This window comes from Aythya ferina (genome assembly GCF_964211825.1).
Source record: "Aythya ferina genome assembly, chromosome: 1".
Classification (NCBI taxonomy): domain Eukaryota; kingdom Metazoa; phylum Chordata; class Aves; order Anseriformes; family Anatidae; genus Aythya; species Aythya ferina.
The window spans coordinates 184,378,382-184,405,578 of NC_140296.1; the positions used below are offsets into that span (position 1 = coordinate 184,378,382).

General features: G+C 35.9%; 1 protein-coding gene across 1 annotated transcript in view; it reads right to left on the minus strand.

Moving 5' to 3' along the window:
• The window catches only part of POT1 (protection of telomeres 1), a 73,280-nt gene extending 51,525 nt beyond the window's left edge, over positions 1 to 21,755 (minus strand). The window contains exons 1-7 of the mRNA XM_084506397.1: positions 21,646 to 21,755; positions 12,757 to 12,890; positions 9,280 to 9,352; positions 7,772 to 7,857; positions 2,379 to 2,489; positions 1,526 to 1,573; positions 220 to 334 (exon numbers count right to left, since the gene is read on the minus strand). Of these exons, the coding sequence (XP_084362523.1) occupies positions 220 to 334; positions 1,526 to 1,573; positions 2,379 to 2,489; positions 7,772 to 7,857; positions 9,280 to 9,352; positions 12,757 to 12,879 (556 nt within the window). The 5' untranslated portion in view covers positions 12,880 to 12,890; positions 21,646 to 21,755. The remainder of the gene's footprint in view (positions 1 to 219; positions 335 to 1,525; positions 1,574 to 2,378; positions 2,490 to 7,771; positions 7,858 to 9,279; positions 9,353 to 12,756; positions 12,891 to 21,645) is intronic.
• Positions 21,756 to 27,197: the final 5,442 nt, after the last annotated feature.

Consider the following 27,197-nt stretch of genomic DNA (forward strand, 5'->3'; position numbering starts at 1 on the left):
AGCTTGATTAGTATTTTCTTCATTTGCTATCCGCACCAGTCTGCCTAAACTGACCCTTACCTAATCGTTATTCCATTCCCTCAATGTCAGCTGAGAACCCTGATTAAAGGATCACCAGAATTTGTTGTTCCAGTTCAATTTTAACAGAAAAAACTATTGTATGAGAAAACAGTTCTGTTTGAAGGAAGAGATTTTATATCTTTTGAATGTAGTACATACCTGTTCCTTTGCTTACATATGGAGGCTTGAAGAATTTCACAATACCATACAAATTCACTATAGTTCCATCTTTAAGATGATTCAGAGGAGTATACACATATTTTGGTGCAACAGACTAGAAAGGCATGATAAAATTAAGGGACAGAAGAAAAAACATTATTCAAACATTCACCCAGAATTCTGTCTTCTAACACCATCCAGCCTTAGGTATGTTTTTAACTTGTCTTAATAAATAAAGGCTTTTTTCTACCTTACTCACTTTAGACCTTCTAAATTTTATTTATTCATTCCCAGGCAATGAAGCATACAAGACCTATATTTCCATTTCTTTTGCGATTGCATCTTTCTCACAGTAAACTAGCCAGTCAGTCAGTTCAAGTAAGCTCCAACATATGAAATAAGTGAATAGGTAAATGAAAGTCATTACAATAAAGAACTTTGGAAAACAATTTTTATTGATTGATCTTAACGCATCCATCCAAAGGACATTTTAAAGCATGCACATAAATCTCTTTTTAATTTTTAGTAGCAGTGTCTCTGCACAGAATTACTGATTTGGGGATCTCATCTCTCACAGCAATTGCGTAAGTTTCTATTGTAACAGCCCATTTCTTGGAGGATTACAGAAATTAAGGACTACTTTTTAGTATTTAACTCTCCTCTCATTTTAAGATTACAGAATACAATGATTAGCCTCATTTAAAAAACAAATTCTCCCAAACTGACTGAAAACTGTGTTTTTCATTCATTGTATTGTGGAAAAAAATTCTCAGACAATTAAGACAAAGCCAAGCTGTGTTATCTTCAGCACTAAATCTTTAACCTTATGGTAAAGGACAATTGGATTTCACATACCAAAATTCATGCCTTTAATTTACTACTTTTTGAAGAATTTTAATTTAGATAGGCAAAGACTTGTTCCGAATAGTAATAAAAATAAGTGCTAAAAACACAAAGTGTGATTTTAAAGCAAAGGAAGATACTTAAAAAAAAAAAAAAAAAAAAAAAAGGAAAAAAAAAAGCAGCATACAAACTGCTTTGGAAAGGAAGGTACCTTTCTAACTCGTATTTACTAAGCCAACATGCAGCCTATTTTTAGATCTAGATGGAAACTATACCGCAGACTACTTTATCATATTTGATCTCTTTTTCCAGGCATAATATTTGCAAAATTAATGCTAAACAAATGACTGATGGGACAGTAGTATGGATGCCAAATAAACAGGAAAGAAAAATAATTCTACACATTCTTATCCACATGCAGTTTGTCTTACGTGGGTTAAAAAAATCCCAAATATAAACTCACCACAGATGCAGTTTCTGAAGCAGTAGTTGTGCTTGGCTGAGCATAAATCTGAGGAGAAAAAATGGCAAACTCGCTGATTACAGAAGTGAAGAGAGCACAAATATTTTAACAAGATTTGATATTGCTATAGTAAAGACTTAGAAAACAATACTAAAACTGCTTTTCCTATTGGAATCACTTCTGAAACTAGCAAATTTTGATCCTACAAAAAAAAAATAAATCTGTTCTGATTATACTTAGACAACACCTACTTTAAATAATGCACACAGTTTCTCAAGTAGAAACCATTCTTGCACTCTTTAACCTGTGTGCATCATTGAATTGTATGAATGGCAAGAATGGTTTAAACAGCTCTAAGAAGGACAAATTTCTGCACTCAGAAAGTAGTATTTTACCTCAGAGGCCAGAGATAATTTGGGTCTGGCACCACACTGGATCACTTCAGCATCATATTTTGACAGAGTGCACTTCGCAGACATACTCTGTAATCTCAGTGTTATCTACTGCAAAACATTCTTCTCTACTGCAGGCTGTTCTGCAGAGTATTATCAGGAGGGACACTACTCTCATCAAGGCCTTTCAGAATCTTGGGCAGAAAGGAGAACACTCATCCCCACACATCAGTGAGATAAATACAGATGTTTTTTTCAGCTGCACCACTTTCACAAAATGGGTGGAGTCAGGTATTATAAAATTGTGCACACATGAATGTGTCCTGACTGGTGCCTGATGGACATACTACAATAACCTGCAGTACTTCAAATTCTAATAGTACCTCAAATTCTCTATTGTAAACCAAAATTTTAATGAAGCTATTTATTAAAAAATAAAAAAAAAATGGGCATCCACGTACATAAATGGCTGAACCAGCTTCTTCTGACACCTCCAGGTGGCAACCATGTCTACCATCTTCTCTTGCTGTAGGTGATTTTGCCAACTTAAATCCAGCAACTATACAGGTGTCCTATGGAGACAAGGTGATTAACAGATGTTAAGTGCTGTACATCCTCTTTTAAACGAGGATGTGATATCTAATTTTACTCTAAAGTCTCAAGACTTACAATAATAAGCTTTAAACAAATTCCAAACACTGCCTTTACGTTTCTCTATTAAGTTCTTCTGTTCTTCTACCCATGAAATTCGTATTTCTAACCAACCTCAGCCAGCTGTTTTTTTTGTTTGTTTGTTTGTTTGTTTTTTAATTCTGCTAAAATGTTTGAATTGTTCATGCTACTATTACTGGCAAAAGCTAGAGGGGAAGTCACATTGAGTAAAGCAAGAAAATGGGTACCCTTTAAATATACTGAAGTCTGACTCCTTGTACAAAATTAACTAAACTAAAAAAGTAGTCACATTTCTGACTAATACTGGTAAGGCATTCCTTTCTTGGTTGTTGTTACTGCATTACAGCTACACTTTGAAGAGATTATCCTTAAAAATAATTTCAATTTGGTTGAATTGACAGCTTCCAATTTACTTCTTAAGGGTCAACTAAGCAAGTAAATCACTAGATTTCTGGTAGGAAAAGAGACGCAAACCGCTCTGGTGTCACTCTTGAGTTTCTAGCACAAGCAGTAGTTCCATTTGTTGCTGCTTGGGTATAAAATAACTTAGATACCACTAAGCGAAGAAGAACAAGGAGGATTTAAGCACCTGTAGCAGACCATCTTTAGTAGTAATTACACTCCAAAAAATAAAAGGGAGAAGGAGGATGAAGGAAAACACATTTAGGAAGTAGACGTGCTAAGAAAGGTATTTAAGCAAGCAAAAATACAGTGCTGGGAACTCTTACACAATGTAAAGCTCTTTTAAAGTCAGTTGCTTATGTACCAAAACAGGATGGAAGGGTTGCTGTTATGTGATCCATTCCCATAAATCCTTCCATGCTCGTGCAAACACACCTGAGAACAATCATATTAGACCTGAAACCCTTTTCCTATTTGACCTTCTACCAAAAGCACTTTCAGCAGTTTTTTAATGATTGACTTTTGCGTGTTTATTTGATTATAACAAATAAAAGAGTTTTCTGATTAAAGCTGACAGTTTTTGCCAAATACTGCACTACGATGTCTCTTTTTGCTATTTCAGCAATCTGATAATGCTACTCTGAACAATTTAAGATCCAAAGCATTAATATTTTGTGCAAGAAAAATAAAAGCTGCTGGTTTAAGTGATACTAATATATTTAGTTATTAAAGGATTTGGAAAAAAATGTAAGAAAAATAAGCTTGAACAGAGCTAATTTGCTAATATATAGCAAAACTACATAGGGCATGGTGATTTTTTGGTAGTGTCATAAATGGGAACAGAATGTATATTTTGACTACAAGATAATACACAAGTCACCTAACGGTAAGGTGTACTCATAGCTTAGAATCATAGAATCATTAAGTTTGGAAGAGACTTTCAAGATCACCTGGTCCAACCATCACCCTATTACCAATGTCACCCACTAAACCATGTCCCTAAGCACCAGGTCCAACTAAATGGGTCAAAACAATTAGATGACTTAATATTCTCTGCACCTGAGACATACCACCCTGCAAACATACATTAAAGTTGTTTCATTGTTTTCAGATACAGATAAAAACATAGAATCACAACCTTCAACTCAGCTACTTTGCAGAAAACAGGTGCAGTACATGTCTTTCCCCTCTTTACTGCTGATGCTATTCATGGTGTTCCTTTAACAGTAGAATCAACCTTCAAATAAAAAGCTATGCATTATTCCTGCTTCAGCATTTTATTAGATTACAGGCTGCATCAGATTTGGGAACTTAGGTGCTGAGTCAGGACTGGAGAGCTGACTTTACTTGTCTTGTACTTCTCAGAAGGAACTTTAGAATTACACAGACTCAAGTGTTTACACAGGTTGATAATAGATTATTTTTTTTGTGAATAACAAATTACTGGTGATGGCAACTCTTACATAACATGCAATGCAAAACATGACATTCAATAAATACCTATGAAAGGTCTGTAATTTCAAAGAAGTAGTAAAACAGCACTATCCTCAAAATCTGGTTTTAAAGATAAAAAGAACAGATGTATTCTCAGATTTATCATTAATTCTTGGTCAGCTTTGACAGGTTGTGAGCTGCAGTTTCTAAACATGAACAAAATTTACATAAGCTTTGAAAGTGTTTTGAAATTTAGGACTGTATGCAGTGCGAAGGTTCAGGTTATTGGGGAAGAACACCGATTTTAGTGCTGGCTTTCTAAGGGTTGCTGCCTGTAGGTTGTGGTTTCCTATTCAGCTCTCTAGGACTGATCTAATCGTTGCTCAAGGCTTTGCTCATGATTTGTATGCTAATCAGGACAATAAAAATCATTAGTTCTTTATATTTAAAATCATTCTGCAGATTGTATATTTAACAAATTAATTCAAGAACTTCTCATCTATGAATCACAGCCAAAATTCTGTGGAATCCAGAAACTAGTATAAAGACTGATGCTTCTTATTTCATACATATCCGAGATTTGTAAAAGGACTTTCTGTCTCAAACCAACTGAACTGATTGTGCTGATATTCAAGGCACATTTCTCTCTTCTGCATGGCATATGACAAACAGTAAAACAAGGCTTTGATTCACAGCAGAATCTGATTTAGAATTGAACGCTCTCTGACCTGCACACATTACCCAAGCCCCTCGGTGTTGTTTCCTCAAACTCACACAAGTCTGAAATTGGCCATGCATCAATCTCAAGGTCAAATTAATAGCACAATATCTGTACAGGTTCCACTAAAAGAATCTAGGTAATTTTTATTCCTTACTGTTAAATTCATTTGAAAGAATTCTATTTGTGAAATCTCTCATTCATGACCATGACCACTGTGTTCCTGACTTTTCCTTCATATAACCTAACTGGAGATATACTAGCTGCAAACAGAGAAAGATGTCCTGCAGATGTATTTATTTTTTGCTTTTCTCCAGACTTTCTATTTAATAGATTACAAAGTACAGATGACATGTACTTCCCAAGACCTACCACTATGCTATCTGTCAGAACAAACACCTTTTGGTGGAAAACTTTTCTTAGACTCAGCAATTTCTTAAAAACAAAGTTTTATCCCATTCAGTTCATGACAAGATCAATTACCTGCTGATGGAAACCACATGGTAAATTATGCCAGAAAAAAATCCTTGAAGTGCAAGGAATTGCATTGTTGATTAAAACTTCTGAAGAATTTTACAGATTCATTAAAAATACAATAAGCATTTTTGAATATTTTAACTCACACATTATGTGACTGAAAACATGACAAGGTCAGAATGACAGAGAAAAAGAAGGATCGACAAATATGTATGCCAGCATCTTTAATTTCCATGGGAACATTTCACCTATATTTCACAACTACTTACTAAACATTCATAATACCAGTATTTTTTGGGGCCAGCCAGAGAGACTGTCAGTCTCTCTTATACTTAGTGACTTCAGCTCATTTATCACAAGTTTAAAAAGTCTCAAAAAGACTCTTTTGAAAAAAAGAGCGATATTAAATCTTTTCTTGGGTAAGGTACTTTTGTGTTTGTTTGTTGTTTTTTTTAATATTTGAAAAAGTAGTCAATGTATAACCGCCTATATTTGAGGGTCATCTAAGCGAAAACTAAATGCTTAGTTCCTTCTCTCTGAACTATATGTATTTATAGGAAAACAACTAAAAAAATCCTTATTATTATTAAGCTATATTAATTTAGTAAGATTAACACAGCTGAAAAAACAAGGATTCTGAAGTTTTCACTGTCTGAAAGTATGTAAGCATCTAATCATAGAAATAAAAACATACTATAGATCACTACATAGTATATAAACGCATCAGCTCTAATTATAGGTGTAGTTCGTGAAATTTGCACCATCAGTCCCATATGTCTCCAGAGCTGACACATGCATCTTTGAAGCCAATACAATTCAGAATGCAAGCTACTACCCAGAAACAGCAATATCACTCCCAAGGAATACAAATCGATCTTCCCTTCTCAAAAAAAGAAAAGAAAAAAGAAAAGAGCTGAGAAACAAGCAAAAATCATTATTTATCTTTGGGTAGAATTATATGAAAAAAGCAGGCTTTCCTCTGAACTGAAATTAAAATATCCAATAAATTCAAAGCAATTTGGACTTTCAATAATATTTTGATGTATGTACCTAACATCTGAATGTTTTATGTTTCGGCATACAGATCGACAGAGTTCAGGTATACTTGACTGGGTGTTAGGAAAAAAGCTCTGCACAGAGAGGGTGGTCAGGCACTAGAACAGGCTGCCCAGGGAAGTGGTCTTGACACCAGGTATGCCATTTGAGCAGCATCTGGACAACACTCTCAGACATACAGTCTGATTTTTGAGTGATTCTGCATGAAGTCAGGAGTTGGACTCGATGGTCCTTGTGGGTCCCTTCCAACTCAGGATATCATCATTCTATGATCCGAAAAGCCTAAACAGATATTGTAACTAAGCCATTTCTATTTCCACGTTTGAGAAGGTCTTTAAATTTTGCTCATAAAAAATATTTCTAAAAATCTGAAAAGAAAGCTCAATTTTCTTCACTAAATAATTCTCAATTTTCAGTGTGAATTTGTATCACAAACAATAAAGCACTAACATGAGTTTATAATGTACTGTATACTTTAAGTCGATATCTGGCTAATATTGAAATGTCAGCAAACTGACAGGCAATCTAATCAAAATTATTAACTTGAGGTAATTGTTTTCAGCTTGTTTTCCCTCTTTAGTTGCAGCACTCTCTCACTGAAACTCAGAGGCTGACTTGCCAATGTCCTTTACCCTGGAGCTATCAAACCAAGATGCATCTCTAATGAAGCAAGATGCCAGCACACAGACAATAAAGACTATGCTGTTTTGAGTTACTGAAAAAAAAACAAACATAATTACACTAAAAGTTATGTGTTAAATCAATATAATTTTAAGGTCTACCTTATCAAATTGCCATAGACTTTTAACTTATGAACATAAAAAGATAGCTTCTCTATCATCAACATTCATGATCCTTTACTTGTTAAGTAAAGGAAACAACACTGAAAAAACAAAAAGAACTGCTTTATTTCAATGTTATTGTCCAAAGGAATTTACAGAAGCAAATACTTTTTTCTAGTTTGTATTTATAGATTTGAACTGACTAAACAAACTATTTCTAATTTTGGTGATAGCTATACAAATAGAAAATAAGAAAGCAACATAGATCTGTGGAAAACAACCCTTAAAATAAGAAAAAATAAATACATTTTACCCCATTACGTATAACTTTTGCACAATCATCTGCCATTTTTCCATATATTAGAATATTGATACTGTCGATCCTTGCACATGAGTTATCTATAGGGAAACAAAAAAGAAAAAAATCCAATTACCATAAATTCTTCAAAGCAAAACTGTAACAGGAAGATGTTTCCAAAATAAATTCATCTTCAGAGCCTAACACTCCATTCCAATTTATTTACAAGCAGAAAATCATTTAAAATAGCTGTTAAACTGTTTTTGTGTGCTAACTATAGGTAAATTAGTAAAATATTCTTTATTAGATGACTGTTTTATATGGGTACATATTCTGCATCAGTGTACATTAAGCAGAAATGACACAAATTTCCACTTGAACAATTCAGTGCATAATATTAGAAAGGAAATATTAACTAGTCACATTTGATTTTTTTGCATTAACACAGAACTATAGAACTAGATTAAATAGAGATGATTCTGCAGGACATATGCATATCAAGTAAGTAGTCTTCCAGGAGGACCAAAGCAGAAATCAAGTTGTTATTTTAGAAGATTTTCCTAGCTGTTATTGTTACAGAATTGACACTAATGATTTAGATGTGCAAATTTATCTTTTTGATGCTCTGGAGAACATGCAGAAGCTCTCAGCCTTCTTGAACAGTCATTTGAAATTAACAAGACTCATAAAATTTTCCTTCTATCCTTGGGAACTCTGAAGCAGGGAAAATGCTTCCAGTCCCATCAACTTCATTCACCTCTGGTGACACTAATCACAAGCAGCACCACCAGGTAGGATCTGCGCCCCGTAACCTACACTTTGGTCATAATCACAGAATTTGTAGAATCAGGAAGGTTCAAAAGCAACAAGTGATAATTCCCTAACAAGTGTAAGGAAGGAGCTGAAAAGGAAGTTAAAAGAAATGTGAAGTCCAGCATTAATTTGGACTCCTGACTAATGACATCCTTCTGTTTCCTGATAGGAAGGAAAGATAAGCTTTGGACTTAAGGAGAGCTTTTTTTTAAACTACTATTTATTATATGATGAACAACTTAAGTCCTCCAACACTTGGAGGACTGAATGTGTCTACTGATATTTGAGTAATGAGCAGAAAATCTTTCTTTGAACCGCTTAGTTTAAAACAATACAATACATATATCTTACTGCTAACCGACATACAGATCTATATTAAGTGTACGCTGACATTGTATATGTTTCCTAGTCCTTCTTTATGATAAGCAGCTTAAAAATACTCTATTAAAGCTGTACACATAGTTAATGAATTTCCAAAACAGTATTTTAAAAGATTCTGCAACAAGAAGTCTACTGAAAAATACAGAGACCATATTGCTCACAGATAAGGTATTATTTTAAAATAATCCACTTGTGAGGGGAATTAACATTTCTAGACATTATTTCAAGTCTAAACATTTTCTGAACACAAAGCAGGTACTAGTGGTGTGATAGCATGATGTCAAAAAAAGTGTCGAGAAGGTCAGGAAAAAAAAAAGGCAAACAAGTACCTTGAAGAACAATCTTGAGAAAGTCTGTCCCATCTCCAAGTTTTGTTTGTGGGTAGGAAAGAATAACAACTCCCTAAAAAATAAAAATAAATGTATATACACAGATATATATGAACTAGGACTATATACCTATATGTTACTGAAACACTGATAACAGCTGAAATCTCTATGAGCTAAAAGAAGAAAAGGTAGAAATAAAATAAGAGCAAAATGGTAGCTAAAAGAAGAAAAGGTAGAAATAAAATAAGAGCATCTGAATTCTTTCAAAAATAAATAAAACTTGGGGTATAAAGGAAATTCCATGCATTACATAGTATACGTCAAAACTACTTGCTACAAACTAGGTGGTAAGCTTAGACTGCACAATGAAATAATAGATATGGAGGTACCTTTTACTACTTACACTAACACAACAAAGGCTAAAATGGGTAGGGCAATCAAAATCTTAAAAGATAAAGCAATTCCTCAAAAATTACTGGCCAAAACTTACAACATAAATATAAAAACATAGTCGAGAGATAAAAGACACATATGAAGATAAATAATCTGTGGAAATAAAAAATGTACAGCTGGGATTATAAAACAGCATTACAAAGCCTGGAAACTGCAGCAATATAAAAATTCATCAATAGCATGCTCTAAAAGAGTCTAAGTTTCTATTAAACACATAAAATATCTTTTATTATACGTATGATACATATTAGTGTATTATTATAATAAAGTTCCAAGTTACACTGAAAGAAAATCACTGCAATTTTACGTAGGTTGACATCTCCTTGGAACAATTTTTGTTTATTTGCTTGTTTTCAGAAATGTGGCATCTCATCAGTAAAGCTTCTTCAATGTTAACAAAAATGTTAGTCTAATGTATTCCTACCTAGTAAGGCAGGTAAAAAACTGTCATTTTCATGGATAAAAACATAGAAGTTGGTTCAATAAACACGGGAATTTGAAAACTGAGTCTATGAGCCACTTAAGAGGAGAACTATAAAACAGTGCAGTAAAAATAAATAAATAAATAAATGGGCTCTTCTAAAGACACAGCAGGGGCAATCATCTATAAATGCACAAAAGCAACATTAAGAGGACAGTCGGGTAAATCACCGTGATGTTATAACACACACGTTCTTTAGGAAACTTGATTTAAATGTTAGTAAACACCTTTTAAACCAAATTAGGATAAAATATACAGCACTGAACTGCTATAGTAGATGTTTTTCAGAGCAAAATTAGTCCTACAACAACATATTAACAGAGAAGGAATACAAATAAAATTGAACAATTTATTTTATTTTTTTTATAAAGAATTACTTAACATCCATAAATTCTCCTTTTCCAACCTGAAGCATAATTTAATTTTATTACACCAAAAAACTTTTGTTTGTTTTTTTTACTTCCAAGAAAACAGCAAAACTTCATTTAGACTAAAACAAAGGTCAAAAATCTATGACTACACGAATACAGTCCAAAGCATAACGAAATAACAGGAGGTGGCATCAGGTTCTGTCATGGCACAGCCTGACTGAGGATGTATGGACTTTTGTTGTGCTGTGTTCGCACAATTAATGGGGAACATAAATTTAAATTAAACTTTATATTCTTCAGAGGGATGCTAGAAACAAAAGAGCTTTCAGAAGAACGAAAGGAAAACACTTCATAAAATCATCCTCTGCCCTGTCTTCTTTCTCAACGCATGGCCTGACTTTTGGCAGCTCTGGAGTAACAGCATGCCACTACTAAGATAACCTAACATCAGTGCAGTCTAACATTTCCTTCAAGCTCGGCTTGTGGAACTGGATTCTCCAACATATTTAATGGTGCATTAGCCTAAGCTTTATCAGCTCTCCAGTTGTACTGGTTTTATGCCAAGCTGGTTTAGTCACCTACTAATCCATGTTGGCGGGAGCATGAAGTTTTCTTAATATAAGGCAAAATTCTGAGAAAGATTCTGTACACTTTATTTTTCAGCAATTAGCTATAAAATCACATGTATGCCATGTATGCTTTAAATCATAGTATGTTAATAATCATCCTGCTTTCCTACTGGAAACATTTGCTCTGGCAGAAACCTTTTCTAATTCAGAATCTGCTTCCGTTTGCTTCAGCATTTCCTTTGTGAACAAGAATCCCTGTTCTTCAGTGTCAGAGGGTACTTGCAGAAATAGCTCTTTAAAAGCAGAAAAGCCTATATGCCCTGCAGGTGCACGGGGACAGAAAGCTACACCCTGAGGAATAAAAACCCTGCTTATAAGCACCACTGGATTTTGATAATTCCATTTGTTCATTTACAAGACCTAAGGGGTCATTCTCCCTCATTTATGTCATCAAATCACCTCCTATCACACTCTAGCAGTCTACTTCCAAAAAGGGCAGATTTGCTCCTTTCTGCTTTACTTCTGGCATCTCCTTGACACCAGAACGAACCAGTCCAGAGAAGAAGAGCAGCTGAAAACTACCCTGGTAATACGGATAGTTCCCTGCCAGTTTATTTCTCTCAACTGAGTCATCACAGAGTTAGATAAGCACTAACACTGGAACTGGGAATATACAGGTGGGGAAGCAAAATGTTCTTTTTGGATGCAGAAATCACTTCTGTTCATACTTTTAAAACATTTGCATCATTTTTTAAGGATGCAAACCACCTAAGGTTTTCTCCAGAATTTCTTTTATTTTTAATAGTCAGAAAACAAGCCTGGGATGATGCCGATTTCTAGCCTCTTAAATGTGAGGGATGGTAAACAGGATTTTCAGCACCACGCATACAAAAAATTAAACAGGTTAAAAAAGAAAACCCTCAAGAATTGGCACTGTATTTTACAGAGCATATGTGGTTTAGGAATGAAAAAATATATTGCTGCATTACACTAGTACACTAGGACTGTACTTTGAATATATACCGAAATATATTTGGAAGTCCTGGAGAATATATAATGTGCAGTTGATAATGATTTAAAAAAATGAACATATCTTGATGCATGTAGTTGCCAGAGATCTCTTTTCATAAAACTGGCTACTGAATTGCTTCATGCAAGAAAAAAAAAAAAAACTGTTTCAAAATACATCACTGAGAAATCTGATCTTTAACAGGATGGTGATGCTTGTTACTATTTAAAAAATAAACAACCTTCCTCAAACCTTTAATTTTCAGCACAGTCTTCTGCATAAAGTATTTTTATATGGGTACATAAAAAATGAAAAATATATTTTTATATATATATTTCTTTGATATATGAAAACCTCTTATAAAATTTAAACCTGCCCGTGCAAGAGGAAGGGGCAGAACTGCAGACCAATGGACTCAATAGCAACAATGCAACTAACTCCAATAGTGTCATAATTCCACGTTACTTAAAGCTATGCAACAAATGTACATAAACATATCGCACCAGTAAGTCACAAACTGAGTCAAAATACTTTGACCCCTTGTCAATAAAGCAGGAATTATTTCAAAGCAAAATTTGTTTGTCAGTAAGTTACCTGGAAGTATTTGTTGGTATAATCCAAGCCTGCGTGCAAATGTTTTAAATCTTCCCTCTGCAAGTGGCTTGGTAATGGAGGCTCAGATTTTCCTTTAATGATCTTCAGCAGCTGAACAGGCATGGTTGCTTTATCTAAACAAAAATGAGAAACAGACTCCTGAAGCTACTCAGCTTGTTCAAACTACGAATTACTAGAAGATGCAATTTATTCTGAATTGGAAAATCTATTTCATAACACAAGAGTTTTATTGTACAAGACTAAAAATCTTCAGAGGGATTGGCCCCATCTCTCAGTACAATGAACATCAGGAAGAAAGAACATAACATTTGCTTGGTGATAGACCTCCACTGTAACTTTTTTATTTGGAAAACATTTCATTGTGCTGGAAATGGCAACAAAATAATACTTTATACGTGATTAAAAACTGGTGAATGTAAAAGATAAACAGAATGAATGCTTTATGCACAGAAATACACATTAGAAAACAAAGATGGAGTTTGAATGGCAATGCCAAAGCAGAATCTTGTTGCCAAGTGAAAAGCAGAAGTGCAACTACAGCTGGATCAGCAACAGTACATCAGCAATTTGGAGAAGAAGATGCACAGGAGACGCATTATGTTTGCATGACTGATTTTCAAAGCAGTTTGTGCAACTGGCAAGATTTCCTTGTCCCTCAACCCCCTCCCAAAATTAAAACAAACAAATGAACAAACACCCCAGAAGATTTAAGATCAGAAAATAGCTAAGTCATCACACGTTAACTGACTATGCTTACCAAGCTCTTTATTGTAAGCACAGAAGACCACCAAAAGAAATAAAAGGTCCTTATAAAAATGGGGAGCTGTTCATGACAGCCACACACACAGCAGATCCCTCAGCTGATGGCTCCTATCTATGTTGCTGCCTAAATCACAGATAGGCTGCCTCGACAGCTATTACCTATGCTGACTCCAACACGTGGAGCAATGATCAGTGGCATTAATTGTATCAGCCTCCTCAGGTCTCCAAAATCACACCTGGTGCTCTTGGAAGGCACCAGCAACACGTGGGATAACACTTCCTAAGGGAAGAATATAGTCAAAGCAGTCATGTAAGCCAACTTCCATACCTTCTGAAATAAGACTTACATTAAAAACTTCTACCTTGTATGTGGCTTATCATATATTAATCTTCATTATAAAGAGACCCTTTCCACAGCACAGGTTGTAGCTAAACAGTCACTGCATTCTGTATAATACACGTTGACTGCTTCAAAATGAGGTATCTGTTCAACCTAAGGTAAATGTAATATGCTTATGTAGACTTTACTTGATACATTGAACAACATTTTCTAAAGAAAAAAATAGTAAGAAAATAAGATCAGCCTCTACAAATGCTAAACACTGCACCGTTAAAAATAAAGCTGGGAAATGTATGACTTCAGCTTCTATTGTTTGTCCTCACTGTGCCTTAAGTCGATGAAACAAATTATTGGTTATGTTATTGTTATGATAATAAGAACGGGAGAGAGGGAGAAGAGTCTATTGTAGCAAAGTTACACATAAAAAAAAATACAAACATGATATAGCAGTAAGTAGTTTTTGCTACTTTTTATTGCTCATTATTTGGTCATCTCATTCTTTTTGACTTAGTGTATTTGTTGGTTTTGTTGTTGTTGTTTTTTTCCTGTTGTAAATTTTCTGTTTAAAGTGTTATCTGTAGAAAAGTCACAGCACTTTCAATCTTCAATTTTCAGTAAGTTTTAATAAGCTATGTAACAATACTTTCTATTTCTAAAAAACCCATTTGGCAAGATTATAGTCATAGTCCTTATTTCAGACAGTTTTAGCAATCTCTATATGACAGTGAAAAACATACAAAAAAATATTAAGTATTTCCTACTCTGGAAGGAACACAAAACCTGGTGTGCTACTAAATAAAAGCTTAAAATACGTTCTCATTTCAGTTCAGAAGTGCTTATTCAATGCTAAGCAGACTGAATTCTTACAGAGTGATCCCTTACAATGAAATGGAAATGGAAAGCCATTGCCCAAACCATTCCTAACATTTCCTGAGGGGAAAGACCAGTAGGTGGTAAATTATAAACATAAGCCCATGAAAATAGGAGCAGACACTCAGAAATACTACAGATATTTTTTAAAACAAACAAACAAACAAAAAACAGGTTCTTCACCTTACTGCCACGCCAGTACCCAAAGCCATCCTATTCCATGTACTATTTCTCTATTACTGAACAGCTCCTTCTTCTTCCTGCTGAAACTCTCTAGCAGCCTTATTCTTGTCTAACAGACAATTTGTAAAACAGCAGTTAACCCTCCACTAGCAACATTAGCTTTTCTGCTAACATTTAAGAAAGCAATAATAACAAAACAGCCTCTGGTTTCTTCTGCTTTCCTATTGCATCTAGGAAACTAAGTATGCATTTAAACACAAAACACATCGTAGAGAGTCTGGTAACTATGGTATCTCATGGGAAAAACACTAGTGCCTGACTTCAGTGTCTAATCTAAATTTGTAGCTTAGACTTTGAAAACCAGTCCCACATCTACTTCAGATAACTAAGCATCCACTTGAAATCCCGAGACTCAGTAACAGGAGAGTAACAAGGCCACAGTGCCATGCATCTCCCTGGCACACAATATATAATCCCCTACTTTGCAACAAATGTCAGCCAGCAACTTCTTCCTCTGTAGCTTCCTCCCCAGTGCCCACGAAACAAGAAGGCTTTGTATCACTCAGAAGATGACAACAGGAGCTCATTCCAAGGCTGCCAGGTACAGCACCAGATGCAGGTTTCAGTTCCTACTTGAGCTAAAGGAGGGGCAAAGCCCAGGTGCAAAGATGCATATGCTCTGCCCTCTCTGTTGACTGCTTTAACTACAGAGCTACGAGGGTTTATGTGTCCTGTGCAACATCTCTGATGCCTTTGTCTTGGTTCATGTTTGAAAACACAGATAATGTCATCATTACCTGGCTAGGATTTCAAGCCTCTAGTGAAAACAGCAACTAAAACTCTTAAAAAGCTTTCCAGTCAAAAGTATCTACTTCACACTACGTTCTGGCAGCCTGAGAGGCCAATCCATTTCACCTGAAAACAGTCAACTTCAAAGTTAATCAGCGATGTTGCTCTTCATCAAGCAACATCAGAATGAGCTAGGGAGACATACAACATAACAAATTAGCACTTCTTAAATTTCTCTCTGTTACAGTACTTGAACAATTACATAGATGTTTCTGTGTTGTTGCTGTTGTTGTTTTCCCAGAGACATATAAAAGCAAGATGTATTTTGTTATAATTCAAAGACCACTGTTAAATCAAAATAAATAAAGGTATTCAGGTTTAAAAACTCGACTCTTTCTGATGGCTACCCTTAAATTCTACGGCCCCCTTACTTTCCTTTAAAAAAAAAATCCTTTACCATTTATTTCAATTGAATGAATATTCTGCACGTGTCTTCAAAATTACAAAGGAAAATTTCTGAAAAGGAGACGTATGCAAGTTGATGCAGTGGTACATGCCCGTATTATTTACACTACTTAACAAATTACCTAATTGTGGGAGTATATATGTAAATAACATCCAAGTAGAAAACAAGTTGTGTGGATTTTTTTTTTTTTCTTTTTCCAGATCTTGAATTTCTATACATATAAAAATAAGGTCATGTATTTTAACAGCTAAACACCGAAGTTCCCAGATTTTTGTTCTCTGCAATTAAAACACGAAGGCGTGGGTGTGTATGTACACACACACTGCAGCTCCAAGAGCTACAAAAGCAAGTTTTCAAAACAGAAGTGATGCAAGCCCTGGCTTCCAAAATCTAGGTGCAAATATCTTTAGTGCTGTCCTTGGCACTCAGAGCTGTTGTGAATAGCAGCTAAGTGAAGATAAGTCTGTCGAGTATCTCTGTTGCTCTGAAAAGGCTGTCTGCGTAACACTGACAGGAATCACTCCAATTTGAATCTGCTGCTCAAGAATCCTGTAAGTGGCATAAACAGAGCTTCTCATAAGGAAGGGGGCGAGGAGGCTGTAAGAAAGGTAGACAGCATCACAGGACACTCTGAACAGCAGAAAAACGGGATGGCTGCAAAACATACTCACACAGGAAAGTAGGCAGTGAACTTGTGAGAAACACTCCGTAGCCAATAACTTAGGCTCAGGCAAGGCTCTCAGTGAAGTAGTAATTTGTGATTGCAGTGGTGGGCGCCCCGCAAGCAAGAGAGCGCACCCACTAATTCCAAAACATAGTTTATATACTTTTTGATGACAGGACCCTCCCCCGTTTCCCCATTGAGTGGGTAATCCAGGTTCACAATCTACCTGATGCTTCACAGACAATGCATGGCCTGCCTGTAAAATTTCAAATTTCGTTTGACATTTTTACTGTTTAAAGTGGTAATGTTTATTCACTTATCTGACTTGACACCGTGATTTTCACCTAATTGCTTTAAGTCGTCTGGTTGTCTGCATTTTACAAGGTCACCTGCTAAACTTTCTTATCACTGTAAGCATATCTCAATACCACATTCCTTTCCTCTAAACAAGGTAACTCTGCAAAAACATTTCTGTTCCCACAAACTGAAAACACCTATTGCCTTCCGATAGCTAAAAATGACAAAAATACAGAGATAGAGCGACCAAAAAGCTTAATAATTTTAATAATCAGAGAGCTATACAAAAGCTTACACCTTGTAAACAAACCCAGAAAAAGTTTTATCTATCATTTTTTAAGCAAGTGGAAAGTAACTGAAGATAGCTATGGGTTCAACATTCACGTGCTGCTCTGCTCTATAATTGATTTTCTACCTACTAATTTTCTAGACTTTATATTTCTGACAGGGGAGCAGTCTACTCTGCTACTACAGCCCACTAGTTCCATCTTAATCATCTAGGGAACATTAACATGCATTCCAAAAGCATAGAAAAAATAACATGGTACACCAGAAAACAATTGCCTGATAGAAGCAGCTTTGAACAAAGGTTAGCCTTCAACAAAAATAAACAGTTACTCTAGAAATTTGTTCTTCTGGAATGAGGGCATATTCCACCAAAATACTGCAAGCACAGCACGCCTTTATGTTGAGGTCCAGAAAGAAGGGAAAGAGATTCTTATATTTTAATGTGATTAATAATAATGTCAAGAAGGACTTTAACTCATTCTTCTCACTTGCAACCTAAGACTGTAAAGATCTAAAACCTGAATTATGGAGCTAAGAAATTGGTGTACAACAAAAGCTGTCAGGTTCAGTAAGAAATCAGTAAGAAATTAATTAGTTTTTCCTTTTAGTTGCAGCACACCCCAAAAACAAGCTTAAAATTAAAAAAATATATATAAAAATTACTGGATCTTCATTGAATCCTAGGGACTCTCCTTGCTCAAAAAGAATTGTACAAAAGAATTCAGCAACAGAACTGAAAACTCTCAAATTATCTGTATCACTGCTTAATGCGCGTTGAAAATCATTAAAACACCACAAGCTGCAGCTACAATTGTAGTTAATACCATACAAACACCAACAATACGAAACTGCTGACCTGAACGCCAGCACAACATGAGTGAGACACAGAAACAACAGAAAATTAAGAATTTTTTTTTTTCTAAGAAAGGCACATAAGAACTGCAAATTGTTCTTACAATCAAGTTAATTCATCACTGTTTCTCCCCTTCTTTCACACCTCTTTAAGCAACATGAAATAGCAAATTTTAGACCGTAATTAGGATAATAAAGGGGTAGAAAGTTGCTACAAGTTTTCAGCACAAAAAGGTCACAAGCTTAGTACACAAAAATGTTGTCATCCCCTGTCAATGTTAAATTAAAGGTACCAACATGCCTTAATAGTTGAAAGCCCCAGGGAACATTCTACCGCTGCAAAATATCTTATTAGCAGTGACGGACAGGTCAAGTCAACCTGTTACAAGCAGGAATCACTCCACGTACATTCTGGATATACAAGCTGCTTAATTCTTTTGTACAATTCTTTTTGAGCAAGGAGAATCCTTGGGATTCAATGAAGATCAACTAAATTTTCACAGATGATAGCAAGTCAGAAATAACAGTTCACTAGTAATGGAATGATGACCCACTGACCTCATATCTCTAAGTAAATACAAGGAACACATAATGTAACAAGTAACATAAAGAAAATAGCACAAAGACAGTCACATTTAATGTCCTGTTTTCTTCACCCCAGATCAAGAGAAACAAGCATTTCCTGGAAGAGAAGACAAAGTGATCACAAAACAAGACTTCTTCCCATTGCATTTATTTGCTCAATTGGTCCAACATACTTGTCTTTCATATCTAGTTCTCTGAAATATCACAATTCTGTTATTCCCTCCAAAAAGGGAATCAGAACACATACTTAAACAAACAGAGAAACTAAGCCCCTAATAGGATCCTATATTGTAAATAATATGATTTTTAGCCAATCTTTATCACTTTTTCTTCATACTGACAAGTCATAAACCATAGAATATGTTGAGCTGGAAGGGACCTCCAAGGATCATTGAGTCCAACTCCTGACTCCACACAGGACCACCCAAAAGTCAGGTCTGAGAGCACTGTCTGAACGCTCCTTGAACTCCAGCAGCTCAGTGCCGTGCCCACTGCCCTGGGGAGCCTGTCCCAGTGCCCGACCACCCTCTGGGTGCAGAACCTTTCCCTAATCCCCAGCCTGACCCTCCCCTTTCCCAGCTCCATGCCGTTCCCTCAGGTCCTGTCGCTGTCCCCAGAGAGCAGAGCTCAGCGCCTGCCCCTCCGCTCCCCTCGTGAGGGAGCTGCAGGCCGCCATGAGGCCTCCCCTCAGCCTGCTCTGCTCTGGGCTGAACAAACCAAGGGACCTCAGCTGCTCCTCATACATCTTACCCTCTAGGCCTTTCACCATCTTCATAGCCCTCCTTTGGAGGCTATCCAATAGTTTTATGTCCTTCTTATACTGTGGCACCCAAACCATATACATAGTGCTGGAGGTGAGGCCACACTGTGCAGAGCAGAGCAGGACAATCCCTTCCCTCGCCCGGCTGGCAGTGCTGGGCCTGATGTGCCCCAGGGTATGTCTGTTCCTCCTCGCTGCCAGGGCACACTCATGGATCAATTTCAACTTTGGAGTCAACAGCTCCTCCCAATTTAGTATCACCTGCAAACTTACTTAGTGTACTTTCAAGTACCTCCAGTACAAAATTCAGAATATAAATGCCATACTAGAGACAATACAACTACACCCTGAACACTACAAGTCTGAAGAATTAAATTGCCATTAATCCTGAAAAGAACAAGATTGAAAATTAAATACATTAATATTCTCCATCTTGACTCCAGAATTAACTTCCTGAAGGAGGAAATTGAAGTTGGATCTGTTTTACTATACCTAATAGTATATCAATCCAGTGCAGCGGATAGAAGACAATTACTATTTTTCCTGGATTACACAGATACACCCAATATTTAACCGTTGTTCAAGCCAAACATATGCACTACTGGCTCCTAACTTCGGCTATCGCTACAGCTTAGGGATTGTTACTGTGTACCCTCCTCAAGTACACAATTTTTCTTTCAGAACTAGTAAGAGATCAGTTCTGGAGCAGAAAAAAAGAAATCCCAAGAAGCAAGAGGTGACTTAGAAAGATTATTTCTTTCTCTATAACCAAGAAATATTTCACTGACATATGAAAATGCCATAAAGAGAATTAATGTTTTGGGATAAGGAAGCTGCAGCAAATGCATGATGAGATTTGTTATTTATTAAAGCAGATGCTACTTGCAGTGAGCTACTGGAAGTCATTCCCCAAATCAGAGAATAAACACATGGTTGTGCAGATCTGTGGAGGAAATCTCACCAAAAAGTCATAAAGAATGAAGGAACAACCATGAACACCAGGATCTAATTGATGTGGTCAGTTAAAATGCCGCTGTAAGCACTCAAGAAAACAAAAATATGTAGCTTGGACATTTTTTTAACACAGTCTAGTAACTTGTAATGTCATTGAGCATTCCTTGAGGGAAAAAATACAACAGCTAACTAAAACAAAAGGAAAAACAAGTCAGAAGTGTGACACACTTTATCCCCTTGACCATCAGACTTCAGCTTGATGCTGGTACAGGTTTTCAGGTGCAAGTCTCTGGAAATAAGTCCTAGGCCATTTTTACTCAAACAGAGCTGGTATTTGCCATCACTAGCACACAACTAGAGTTCTTAAAAATAAATAAACACCAACTCCTTTACTTTATTCACTTCAGATTACAAAGTACCAACCAGATTGTTTAAAAATAGTAATGAACAAATTCAACCTGAGGAAAATGGATTGTTATGCTGCCTTTTACCTAAAAACACTGCAGCTCTAGAAAGCAGCCACCAGCTGCAATATGAACAGAGCTTAAGACAACAGGGCAGCAGATCTATTCCTTATGTGACCTGTAACTATTTCAGAGGCCATCCAGCAAGTGCAAGAAGCCAGGATGTTTAAAAGCAAGAACTTAGTGTTAGATTAGATGTGTTATGAAGTGAAACTTTGTTTTCTATGTACTTTGTGTGTAAGAAGTTTAAGTAGAACTAGGAGAAGATAAAACAGAATATATTTACTGTATATAGGGCATATATATAACAGTGTATATATATATATGTATACACAGTACACGTGTGTGTATATGTATATATATATAAATATATATATATACACACACACACTGTGAAGCCCTAAAGCATTAGGTTTGCCAAAGCGGGGGCTGAATTCCCGCAGGAGAGACAGGGAGCGGGTATGTAGGGAGGGAAGCTGCGCACGGTGCCGGCCGGTGCCGCACCGGGCAGCGGAGCCCCCGCGGAGCCCTCCTGGCGCCGCCCGCCGCCCTCCCCTTGCTCCCGCGGAGCCCCACTCCGCGCCCCTCCCGTACCTCCTCGCCGGCGCGGCGCGCCACCGTCCGCCGCTAACACTTCCGCCCGGCTTTCTCGACTGCTGGCACTGAGCGCATGCCTAGAGCATCGCGCATGCGCGCTGGTAGCGCTGAGTGGAAGTGCGAGCATGCGCTGTGTGCAGGAGTGAAGGCGTTGCCCTCAGCTGGTGCCCGCGAGGGGGCGGGTAGGGCGGGAAGGTTGGCGGGGGGTTTGATCTTTCTCCATGGTAAGGGAGCTGAGTTGGCTCCTCCCTTCTGCCTCCTCACCAGGCGGGCCTGCGCGTCCACCCATTGTCCTTCGGTTGTTTCTCCTCACGCAGTGACTCAGGAAGCCTCACAATAAACCATTTTATCCTCTCCATACGTTTGAATCTTTTCCTCCACAACATCCTCACCTTTTGGATCTGCTTTAGTCAACTCACCTGAAGCATTACAGTTACACTTTAAAAGATGATTCAAAAATTGGAGCTTAAGTCCATCCATATTCAATAATTCTGCAGGGGGATTCACTAATGTTTATGTTTCATACTAATTTGTATTGCTGACAACCTTTCCTGAAACATTTTTCCTTTAGGTCATCACTGTTCTCCATAAATTTTAATCCTATACCTTCCACTGGACATTAATATAACGTGCTTGGTTATATGCAAAAATACTATTTGGACCTTGCCATTACAGGATTGATTATTTTCATTGATTATTTTTGCTATGTGGAAAAAAATAGTGAATAGTGTGCTTAATGGTGCTAAGTCTTTCCTGGCTACTTATAGTCCTCTGATTTTATCCAGTTACTTCTAAAATGAAAACACTTCCAATATGGCGTATTGGAGCTGACCGAATGAAGAATTTCCTTAATAAGTTTTGATGTGCCAATTCACTTATGGACAGCCAAAAACTCCCAACTTTCTTATATGTGTTTTGGTGCAAAGCAAACAAAATAGGTTTTCCATCTCTTTGTCTGGTGAACTAAACTGGTACCTTGCAAACAGTGGGGAAAGCAATCAGAGCTAAGGTGGATCCAGAAATTTAAGCATGACTGATTGCCTGGAGGATAAATGATCTGGCTATCTGAAAAGCCAGTCGCAGCAGAGTTGATAGGCTGAAATGAGTGTTACTTGCTCAAGTCTTGTTTCTATCAAAAGTTTTGGAGAAATCAACTCTGTTCTTTAGCCTATTAAGTTCTGTCAAGCAAGCATTTCTGGTGGAATACTTTATGTTTTATAATGTTTATTTTGAAATCTACATATTCAAAACAACACTTTTGATCATAATTAAGAATGCATTAACAACAACAACAAAAAAAAACACACAACAACTTGCCAAAGCACTGAAGGATACAATCAAGAATAGAACATTTTTAAAGCTCCTTATTGGTAAGACAGAAAACATCTAGAAACAGAAAATGCAAAGTGAGGGAATTCTGTTTTAACCTGCTGTTGTGCTTCTCATTGCTGTTGTGTTTCTGTTTTCATGTCTGTTAAAGATCTGCTTAGCAATTACAATCATTGTGAAGTGAAAGAGTGGAAAGTGTATATATTATAGATAAACTAAAATAATTTGAAAGCATTGAGTTGTATTCCTGAGTCATTTAAATCATTATTTATCTTCCTATTTTAATTCTTTCATCTTTTACTGCTTCTGTTCCTAGCTACCTTTTCTTCATTTGCTATTACTTTTTTAATTATGTCACCTCAAACCTGAAGAATCTGAGTTTTGTGTGTGCTGTCCTGCACACAATCAAAGGAGAAAAATGAAGGAGAAGCTGTACATAACCAGAATTTTGATGAAATAAGTTAGATCCCAACAGTATGTGTCAACAAAATAGTTTCTGGGTCTGTCATAGGGTTATCCTCAAATGTGATTTCTGATACTGTTTTGTCAGTGATAAGCATCTTACTCTTCAGTTACTCATTTGTCTTCAAGAAATTATCCAGTTTCTGCAGTAGAATATTACAGTCAATTGAGAAGCTAGATGAACACTATATTTAATTACATTAAATCGGAATGTGATTTTAATGTTCTAGTAAGTATATACAGTATGTTCTTGTGTTACTTGAGGTAATCATGAAATGTGCTGCAATTTATGTGTATCATAGTAGCAAATAATACCTCTGCAGAGGAAAAAGTAAAGAAAGAATTCTGCTCATGGTATGACTTTCAGTAAATCATGTTCAGAGCTTTCACTATTAAATGAAAATTCATAAATAACAGCATGGCAGCTTTATCATTCTTGATCTCGTGTATTGAAAGGTAGGATTGCTAAGAGTCTACAGATAACTGGTGCCCATGCTCATAACAAGTTCAGGAATTCTTGAAAGCCCCCAAAACAACTGAAATGCTAATCCAACCACAAATAATGAAAACTTTCCATTCAATTCAGAAAGATCAGAACTTCACCTTTCCTTTAGGAAACTGGCCTCAAGCTTTTTTATTATTTTATTTTTTATTTTTTTCTTCCAAATTTTTGGAGCCAGTTGAAAATGACGGGCAATGTTTTCAAATGTGTTTTTAAACATGTGTGTTGCAATGACAGTTAAGTCTACAGGCAATATTGAAAATGCTACCTGTCCAACTTTACTTTGTTGCGATGTCTTGTAATACAATAGAGGGAAGATTGTGCTACAATCAGGCTCTTGCAATTATAGAAGTGTTTTCTATATGTTTGTGAAGTTAAGCATGAGACATTTCAGAGGCTGCTGATACAATGTTAAATGTGAAGTATATACTCAGATTATAAATAATACAGCTCTCAAAAAGGGTTAGCTTTCATTTTGTTTGAGATCTACTGTAAAAGAGCAGAATAATCAAAACTGTTTCTATATGCTTCCACAGCTAAATAGAGCCCATTTTTGCTCCTTTTACTCTTGCTTTTGACAGCAGCACTTGATTTTGCAGTAGATTTTTATGGACATAAGCCAAATTCTGACAGTTATGGGCCACAGATCATTTGTAGTACATCTGAAATTATATGTTAAAAGTTAGAGTTAATAGGCTAATAGAGGTTAAAAATTCGGATTTATTAAAATGACTAAGCTGATGACTGTATAAGTATTTAATAATTTCTAGTGATTTCCAAGAAAGCATTTTGACTAATCGTGTCTTTATATACATTGTTCATGTGCAATGAATCAATAAGGAATCATGATTCTCATTACAAAGTGCTGTGTTTTAATGATTTTCCTTGTCTAAAGGCCAGTCAGATCCATGAGTTTTTATTATCACTGCTGGCAAGCCTGAAATGCAAAGGCCAGAATTAGAGAGTGTGTTGAAATAAGTATATGAGAAGTATTAAAATAAGTAATTCTTCATTCTTTGTATTATATTACTGTTCTGTATAATTTAAGCTCACATTGTAGTTTATGTGGAAATAATAATAATAATAATAAACATATGTTTAACGGGTATTTAATGGTTATGTTATGGTAATCTAAGAAATAAGATTTGAAGAGAAAGGATAGTTGCTTTTATTAAACCAAATGCTATAGGGTAGGGATTGATATGTCATTAGATAGCAATGAAACACTTTCAGATATTACAGCTGGTATTTCAGCAGCTGTCTCACAGTGCAGAATCACGACTGACTCGAAGAAGCCAGCTTCAAATATCTCATTGATGAAGTAGTGGGTGAAGAAACTCATTCTGGGCAGGAGATAGTTTTCTCCTATATTGAAAGGGTAGGAGAAAGAAATGGGAGATGATCCAGAAAACAGCAAGAGACTGAATGTGAGCAGGGGTGTGAGGAAGACTTCCGTTATTGTGATTCTGGAGACATCTCTGCTTGTGGCAATTCCATGGTTCAGCAATTCTAAAAAACTCTGAAAATCTCCAAATTTTCCTGTAAAGAAGGTTGATATGATATATAATATATGGACTCTCTCAGAAAGGAATGGTTCTTGTGCCTCCTGGCTACTTCAAAACTTAAGGAGGTTTTGAGCATTAAGAAGACAGACGGTAATAGCATATGAAGAGTTATTGTAGTTGGTGTAAATTTTGGAACCTGACCCAAAGCTGTTTGAAGTTAATGTTAGTCTTTCTATTGATTTCAAAGTTTTTCTATCCATTGAATCATTAGAGATACTGCAAATTAGACTTTTGTTTGCCAGTATTAAATCTGCTTCTTGACTTGAAATTACGCATTTTTCTTTTCTAAATTTAATACACTCATTAAGTATGTTTGCACTGTGGCTGTGTTCTTAGCTAATTTGCTTAGCAATAGGATTTTATTTTCTAATGAGGCAACTTTCTGTAGAAATGAACAGTAATGGATATTTGTTATCTCTTTGCATAGTAGTTCTATATTTTAAATTAAATGTTCCCTAGCCCAAAGAATGTTGGAATTTTGTTGGTTTTTTATTTTTTTTTTTTTATTTTAACATCTCACCTGTCTGACTAGCTCTAGAGGTTTGTGCGTTCTTCACTGATGCTTGAAGGTTTATGCTGGCTAAGAAGGCTACTGCAAAAGTAATTTAACTTATATATTTTCCTACTGAGTTGATGTATTAGTGTAACACATATCCTTGGACTGAGATAACGAAAGGAAACCCCAACATTTTAGAAGCATGGGATCTTTTTTATTACAAACGCAGGAATAAAGATAGGAATATCTGTATAACAGAATAAAACCAAAAAATGCAATGTTCGTACATACAAGGTAATGAGAATGAAGATGGCATAACTGAAGTGTTAAAAATTTTTACATGCTTGTGCTTGTAAATTGCACAGCATTTTTTCTATGTACGTTTATTGTGTGTGAATTTTGTTAAGTGTGCTTCAGATATAGACAACAGCAGATGGGAACCTAGGCATATATTTTCAAGAAAGTCATTAAAAGAGCTTATTAAAAGGTGCAGTTGTGTGAGCACAGATAAATAGAATTATTTCTACAAGAGCTATTTAAGTATTGCCTGTAAAATAGTAAAGTGTTTCTTGCTCTGTTATTTTCATTAACTGATGCAATTGCTTTCCTATGATATACACTAAACACTGAGAATTATTTTTTGAAGTAGAAGTCTTTATGAACTATTTTTTTTTTTAAATCCAAGTTCTTCAGTTTCAGGAATGAATGTCTAACTATGGTTATTATGCAGGCATCATTGTCTTCACTGTGAAAATCTGTGAAGTAGAATACTTTCGTGTTCAGCAATGCAACAGAGAACAAAAAAGCCAGTCTCCACCTCAATACGTTTACCGTCAAAATAAAATGAGACCATTAGAACTGGAGTTAATTTATAATGTATTGAGATACTTATTTTAAAATGAAATTATACAACAGGAAGGAAGAGGAGACAGCAAGAGATGTTGCTGGCAAGCCTATTCCTATTAAGTAGATTAGCTTTCACAGGTGTGATGCTGGTGCTGATTTTCTAGACATAACTGCATTCTCCAGCCTAGAAAAAAAATATAAATATATATATATATATATAAAATCTTGAATATAAATGAATTGTCATTTAAGAAAACCCATATATATCAAATAACCCAAAATTCCAAAAAGATACCTTTTCTTCAAAAATCTTTAGCTCTGGGGGCTCAATTCTGATTCTTCTAACTTC